General features: G+C 34.7%; 1 protein-coding gene across 1 annotated transcript in view; it reads right to left on the bottom strand.

Moving 5' to 3' along the window:
• Positions 1 to 8,508, bottom strand: part of LOC110032832 (protein downstream neighbor of Son-like) — a 44,900-nt gene that overhangs the window by 32,649 nt on the left and 3,743 nt on the right. Inside the window, 2 exon segments of the mRNA XM_020736593.1 lie at positions 7,977 to 8,179; positions 8,257 to 8,425. Of these exon segments, the coding sequence (XP_020592252.1) occupies positions 7,977 to 8,179; positions 8,257 to 8,425 (372 nt within the window).

Raw genomic sequence — 8,508 nt, 5'->3', positions numbered from 1 at the left:
AATTAGAGCAAACTTGAATTCTTCCGTCATGGTAGAAATTTCTGATCCAGAGAAAAAGATTGATGTTTTTCTACCTTTCCTACTTCCTTTTTTAATAAAAGAACAATCATCTGTACCCTCATGAGATTCCTTATAACTTGAGGGGAATCGCACTACGGACTCTACCTGAGGGTTACCCACCATGTGGGCAAAGGAGACTTTGTCTGGCTCAACCAAACAAGAAGGACGCGCCATCAGAGCAAGGAAAGCTATCGGCGTTAAGCTACAGCGAAGTTGCTGCGGCAGGAAAAACAGTGAGAAGCTTCACGAAACTAGGCTGACGAGTGGCTTTGTCGCAGACGCCAGAGGCAGAGCCGAGCACGAATTTCATTATATAAAGTGTATAATATATATGCATAATGAAAAACATGTCTGAATTTCATTCTATGTTTCTTATCAGAGTATTAGAGCCCCAGGTTTTCACGCCTCTAGGATTTTTTTATGTTATCATTGCCAAATTTCAATCTGCTCTTTATTTACCTTCATTATTGATTGTCATTGCTAACAATTCTTTTCTTCTTCGTGTTGTGCTAACTTTTGTTGCTGCTATTTTTTTATTAATCTGCAATGTCTGCTATTTTGTAGAAACAAACAACTTTTTTCAATCTGATGGAGCACCAAAAACCCACAATCCTTTCGATCAACCACAAAATATACACAAACTTACAGACTCCGTGGTCAGAATTATTTAAAATGGTCTCAGCTAGTCCGTACCTACCTAAAACGCAAAGAAAAAATTCGACATCTTCTCAAAATATGACCGAAACAGAGTGATCCAAATTTTGATGCTTGGAATGAAGAGGATTCCATGATTTTCTTGGTTATAGAGTTCAATGATGCAAAAAATCAGTGATACTTGTATGTTTCTCAAATCTACAAAAGATATTTGAGAGACCTTTCACCAAAATTACTTAAATGTTAAAAATGTTCCCCGTGTATATGAAGTCAAAGTAAAGACCAATGCTACAAAATAGAACAAAAAGAATAACAAAATATACTGATATGTTGTAAAATTTGGGGCAAGAACACGACGATTATAGAGTTCTTGAGACAGAGCCGCGAGGATGTCATGACCTTGAAGAATTTTTTTGGCAAAGATCGAGTGTATGATTTTTTAGTTGACCTAATTGCAAAATTTGATCATGTCCACATTCAGATTCTTGAAAAAGAAGATGTCACTTCACTAAATGAGGTTATCGCCTTGATTTGGGCTGAGGAGAGTTGATAAGGCATTATGCGTGTATAAGTAACAACTGAAGAATTTGTCATAATTGCACAATAGAACACCAACCAAAATAAAACCAAAGGTACATCCCAAAATGACCATCGAGATCATCTTTGGTGCATCTACTACAAGAATTAGAGACATACCAAGGTTCATTGTTGAAAGTTGCATTAAAAATCTCCTAGTTCAAGATGATAAAAAAATTCAACATCAAGCTCATCAAGTCTACACCACAAAATTCACTTTACGAAATTTAGTCAACAAAATGCTACAAGGACTACTCCTAGCCATCTTAATCTACTTGAGATTGAGAAGCTTTGTAGTTTATTAGGGTCATTAGAGCAGCCTTAGAAAAGCCTAGTGGCTCATGTCATTAGCATCCTTTGGCAAATCCCTCTCTTATGGATTACAAGCCTTAAGCAAGTTCATACAGTACTCTTAGGTCATTGACTTGGGAGCCACAATTCACATGACATATTACTCAGTCCATTTTACAACATATTCACCTTATCCTAACAATAGAAAAATTATTGTTACTGATGATTTTGTTATGAAAGTGGTTGGTGTTGGCCATACTAAGTCAATTTCGTCATTGTTATTAAAAGATGTATTATATATTCCCAAATTATCCACTAGTATTTTATCGATTCACAAAATAACCCATTTTATAAACTGTAATGACTTGTATATTTCAGGATCAATTTTCAAGGAAGATGATTGGCCTTGCTAAAAAAGAAAGAGGTGGCCTCCACTATCTCTATGCATCAGCCTCATATAAACCTATTATCAAGCATATTTTCTCAGTGTTTGTTGTTTCGTTTCAAATAAAGATATTATTTGGCGTCATCACTTTCATTTCAATCATCCTTCATTTATTATTTTAAAGAATGCTTATTTCTTTGTTTAAAGAAGTTAATGTTGAGGATTTTTGTCAAACATAGAAGAATTTCTCTACTAAATAGACATAATAGAATGTTTAATTCTTTTACTTTTTAAGTAATTAGACATAATTGATGCACATTGATATATGGGATCCCTCTAGAAATCCCAATGTTTCAGGAGCTCGGCGGTTTGTTTCTTCCGTCGATGATTGCGATTGCACAAGAATCTTTTGAATTTTTCTTCTTAAACATAAATTCAATTTGACCACCAATATTCCAAACTTCCTTGTCATTATCCATAAACAATTTGGTGTCAAAGTAAAAAGGATCCAATTTGATAACGCCATAGATTATTTTAACAAATTCTTTTAACATATTTTTTACAAAAAGGGATAGTTCACGAGTTTTCCTACACAAATACTACTCAATTAAATGGGATTTTGAGAGAGAAAGAAATAAACACTTACTTGCCACAACCCATGTTTTACTCTACCAAAACCAAGTTCCAAAATCTTAATAGGGGGAAATTGTCCTTACTATAACCCACATTATAAAGTGATTGCCCTCCATAATATTAGGTAATCAAACCCCTTAGGCAACACTTCCTTCCGTTTTATCCAAATATTTAAACCACAAAAAATCTTACTCCTCGAGTCATTAGTTGTCATGTTTTTATTCAGTGCCTTATCATAACAAAGGTAAATTAGATTCAAGAGCAATTGTTTTTTTGTTGGCCATTCTCCAACACAAAAAGTGATATAAGTGATATCACCAGCCTACAAAAATAATTTTATATCTGTGTTAATGTCACTTTTGAGGAAGGCCAATCTTTTTTCTCTCAACCTTATCTGCAAAGGGAGTCTAGCTTTATTGGGGAAGAGAAAACAAAAAACCTACTCTTTCTTGACCTACCCACATTACAATATTACTCGACACAGGAGTCCAAATCACTTTTAATGAGAAGCATCCTTAAAGCCTAAATTACCCCACAAAAATCAAACCATGAAATGGTTGAAATAGTCATTACCAGTGACAAATTTGACAATAGAAGGTATAAGTGTACTCGAGAAAGAGAGATCTGAAACCTAATCTTATGCAAGTCCAAAACTCAGTTGCTAACCCTGAAAATGAGGTTGCATAAATCCAATTACCTCTACTAATTCAACTTGATTATGAATTACCTATTACCTTAAGAAAAGGGACAAGATAATGCACTAAACATAGCAATATATCCATTGCCAAAATCAATGTTTTTTCACAGATTGTCTCCATATCACAAAAATTTCATAGCCAACTTAAACTCTATCCCAGCTCCTAATATCTTGTATGAGGGTATGAGGATTTATTTGATGAGAAGTTGAAAAAAGCTATAAGAATAGAGATGGGGACACTTGAGAAGAATAAAATATAAGAAATAGTAGAGCTGCAACAAAATTAAAAAACAGTGGGATACTTGATGGGAGTTTGCCATGGAATTCAAATTAGACGGGTCTCAAAAGATACAAGGCGAAGTCGGATGCTAAATCCTACACAAATATATAGAATGGATCATCAAGAGACATTTGCACCAGTGTGTCACGGACAAATAATCCCACATCGGCTAGGTGTAGTGCCGAAAAGCAGTATTTAAATCCTGGGCTGCCCACCACCCCTAAGGGCTCTTTTGGGAGGTGACAAGTGGTATCAGAGCAGATTACTGCCTGCCAGGTGTGCGGACTCTCCATGGTCCAGTGGGACCTTCGGTGGAGCCGATCCGTGACGGGGGCGTCACGTGATTGGGTGGAGGAGAATCTCACGGACAAATAGTCCCACATCGGCTAGGTATAGAGCCAAAAAGCAGCATTTAAGTCCTGGGCTGCCCATCACCCATAAGGGCTCTTTTGGGAGGTGACACTAGGCTACTAAAGAGGGAAGCAGACTACTGTCTGTCAGGCGTGTGGACTCTCATGGTCCAATGGGACCCTCGGTAGAGCCGATCCGTGATAAGGGCGTCACGTGATTGGGTGGAGGAGAATGTCACGGACAAATAGTCCCACATCGGCTAGGTGTAGGGTCGAAAAGCATATTTAAATCCAGGGCTGCCCACCACCCCTAAGGACTCTTTTAGAAGGTGACAAGTGGTATCAGAGCAGATTACTGTCTGTCAGGTGTGCGGACTGTCCATGGTCCAGTGGGACCCTCGGTGGAGCTGATCCGTGACGATTGGGTGGAGGAGAATGTCACGGACAAATAGTCCCACATCGGTTAGGTGTAAGACCAAAAAACAGTATTTAAGTTATGGGTTGCCCATCACCCATAATGGTTCTTTTGGGAGGTGACAAGTGGCTAAGATAAATATAATAAGGATTCTTTTGTCCTTAGATAAAAATTTCAATTGAGATTTGCAACAATTTGATATAAAGAATACCTTCATTCATGATAATTTAGAGGAAGAATATATATATATATATATATATATATAAAAGTGAGGAGAGGCGTGATGAGATGCTTAATAAAAAATTGGGTATTATACAGACTCAAGCAATCTCCAAGAGCATGATTCGGCAGGTTTACTGCTTAAAATCGGGTATAAGTAAAGTCAAGGTGATCATACATTACTCATCAAACACATAATTTTAAGGAGAATTATTGCTCGATAACATAATAGTTATTAGGAACAATAAGAAAGAAAATTAGACCTTACAAAAATGTTTGACAAAAGAATTTGAAGTCAAAGAATTGGGAAGCTTGAAATACTTTCTTGGAAAAAAATTATCTCGATTAAGGCAATGTATCTTCTTCATTTCCCCACAGAAGTATGTGATTGACCTCTTGAAAGAAACTAATAAATTAGCCTCTAAACCTGCGTCAACTCCGATTGATCCCGATCACAAAGTTGAGGCGAATAATGGCAAGGATGTAGATAATTAAGGGTTCAAGAAATCGGTTGAGAAGTTAATATATGGCACAACTTGGCTAGACATTATTTATGTTGTGAGTGTAGTAAGTTAGTTTATGCGCAACCCTAGATAAATTCACCTACAAGTTACAAATCGAATACTCCACTAATTGAAAGCAAATCAAAGACAATGAATTTTATTCAAGAAAGGCGAGAGGCTAATTCTTGAAAATTATACTAATATAAATTACACAGGATTTCTGGTTGATAAATGTTCCACAACAGCTTACTACATGTCCTTAGGTAGTAATTTGGTCAAGTGGAGCAATAAACAAAATGTGATAATTCGATCAAGTGCAGAAGCGGAGCTCAAGACTAATGGCTCGAGGTGTGTGTGAACTACTGTCGTTGAGGATAATCCTTGAAGATCTCAATACAAAGTGGGAGAAACATATGAGAGTATACAATTACATCAATTCAACCATCAATACTGCTTCTAATCCGGCACAATATGATAGGACAAAACACATCGAAAGTCAAGGACACTTTATAAAGGAGTTTAAACAAACAATTGATCTGTACTCCCTATGTGCCTCCAAAGAAACGACTTGCGGATGCGTTTACAAAGGGCTTAATGGTCACAACTTCTCAACAACAATATTCAAGCCAAGAATGGATGATATCTATTCACCAACTTTAAGAGGGACTTAATGGTCATGACTTCTCAACAATAATATTCAAGTTGAGAATGGATGACATCTATTCACCAACTTTAAGAGGGAGTTTTGGAAAGCGATCTATTTTTGAAAAGTTTTAATTTAGGAATATAATAAATTCTTTGATATGAGGATCCAGTTAGACAAAATAATTCCCTTGATATGAAAATCTAGTTTAGGATTAGAGCATATCCTTTAAATGGGGATCTATTTTAGGAATAGAATATTTTAGTTTTATTATTTGCATTTTATTTCTGGTTCCTATATATAGTGAAAGTAATGTACATCTATATACATCTTGATATCTCACACACACACACACACACACACACACATATAGATATATATATATATATATATATATATATTTTTTGAAATATTACCTACTGTTTGTATATATATACATGTATATGTGTGTGTGTGTGTGTGTGTGTGTATATTATTAAACATATTCATAGATTCCATAAAATAAAAAATAAAGGTATTATATTCATTTGAAGCACTTGTTATTAATTCATCACGAAATGAATACATTAAAAATATAATTATATTTCAATTTCAACCAAAAAAATTAGTCAAATTCTAATAATAAAATGGTCAACATAAATGATGGTTCAAGAATTAAAAAAAAAGTTGCCATAGCACTTTTATTAAACTATTTACAAACCATTAAGTTTCAATTTTCTTTAGTTATTACAATAGACATCATAACTTGTGAACCACAAGATTAATGTTGTTCAATAATACAAAAAATGTGTTGTGTTATGAATGAAATAAAGTATCATTATTTCTACAAGGGTAGGCATGCTTATCCGTAAATAGATTTCCCATGATGGTGAAACCTAAATGAGGTGCATACACAAGGTGGTCATGGGGTTGGCTACATGAATTCTTTTTCTCAATTGCGTCCTATTTAGTGTCATATTTTCATTTAGTTCTAATAAATTAAGATCATTTTTTATACAAAAAGCCAAAGTCTTCCTAGGCCTACCTATGGCTTTCTTAATATAAGTCGAATATAAAATATCTACTCTCCTAATCGGATCATCAGATGGTCGACGCTTAATGTGACCAAACCATCAAAGACGACTATCTCTAATTTTGTCCGTAACAGGAGCTACACCAACCCTATCACGGATATATTTAATTCGCATTTTGTCTCTAAGTGTAAAGCCACTCATCCACCTGATCATTCTCATCCCGGCAACACTTAATTTTGTATTATGCTTCTCTTTTAAAGGCCAACATTCAGTGTCATAGAGCATTGCAGGTCTCACCAACGTCTTATAAAATTTTCCTTTCAATCTAAATGGTATTTTTTAATCACACAAAAGGCCCGAAGCATTCCTCCACTTCCACCAACCAACTTGAATTCTACTATTAACATCCCCATAACATCCCATCTATATCACCATCGCTTTTAACAACAGACCTGAGATATCTAAATCGTTCACACCTTTTAATAATTTGATCACCCAAAGTTACACTTCCGTCACTAGAGCTACTACTACTAAAATTACATTCCATGTATTCAGTTTTGGTTGAGCGCTTGCCATACAATAAAAATTGTGATTTTGGTTTTGGGAAGCAATGCAAAAGTAACAAAATAGTAAAATAATGCAAGTAGTTTCATCATTAAAATAATTTCATTTAACATCTTATATCATCATCAGCAAAGTTTCTTTTTTTAACTTCCACAACTTGGTTACTTGTAAGCCAACTTCATTCCTTGCTAGTTATATGAACTATATAATACGTTTCGCAAATAGTTCTATCCAGGTATATGCATAAAAAGAGGGTAACTGAACTTCACACGATAAGAAGATGATGCAAAAAAGAATGTAAACTACATAACATGATTCTTCAATTGTTCAATTCAGGTTTGTACATATCTAGAGCCTGAATAAAGTTTGCTCTAAATGAGTAGGATGAAAAAAAATAAAAATAATCCATGATGTCAAATCTAGACTTGCGGTTCCAACATGGGATTGACATCATATTTAAGACTCAAGTCAAATTATAATGATGTAAATGTCATTATAAAACAACAATGCCAAGTCAAACATGATTCAAGTAACATAAAAGAAGAAGAAATAGAGGTGATTTTAAGAAAATAAGACAATCATGACAAGCCATTTATAACTTTGAAATTAAGAAGTGTAATGCGAAGAAGATTAAACCAAGCAATAATCCAAACAGAAGCTACAAGGCATGTCCTAAAAAGCCAAGCTACTTACCACTTTACTGATGATGCAGAGATGAACCGTAGAGTGGTTTTTAAGGTAAAATCTAAAGGAGCCCTACGTCCTGATATGTGAAATTCAGGAGATAATTTTCTTACATAAGCTGCAGGTAGATCATTTTTAATGCTAGAAGCACCGATAAATGAACCAGGTATGGAAGATTTATCTCGAACAACCAATCCTTTCAGTGCTTTCTCCTATCAATAGAAATAAAACAAATAAAACAATGTATGCTATATAAGAATGTAAAATTATCATAAATCCTAACACTTACAATATCAACTTTTGTAGAATCTAATGGCTTTGCATCACCTAGGTGAATCTCAACAACATTACGCAAAGCAATTTGGCTACACTTTTCAATCTTCCTAAAACCTCGGTCATCAAATGCTTTGCTAGATGATTCAGAGCTCTCCAAATTTGCAGAAGATTCAACTTTACATCTATAACAGAACACAAATCATGTAGCAAATAATAATTCATTCCAATAAAAGTAAAAATTTTTCAAGTCATTAGTCTATATATA

Source organism: Phalaenopsis equestris, unplaced genomic scaffold, assembly GCF_001263595.1.
Source record: "Phalaenopsis equestris unplaced genomic scaffold, ASM126359v1 Scaffold001033, whole genome shotgun sequence".
NCBI lineage: Eukaryota > Viridiplantae > Streptophyta > Magnoliopsida > Asparagales > Orchidaceae > Phalaenopsis > Phalaenopsis equestris.
Note: the sequence above shows the minus strand (reverse complement) of the source record. Positions and strands in the feature narration are given on the sequence as shown.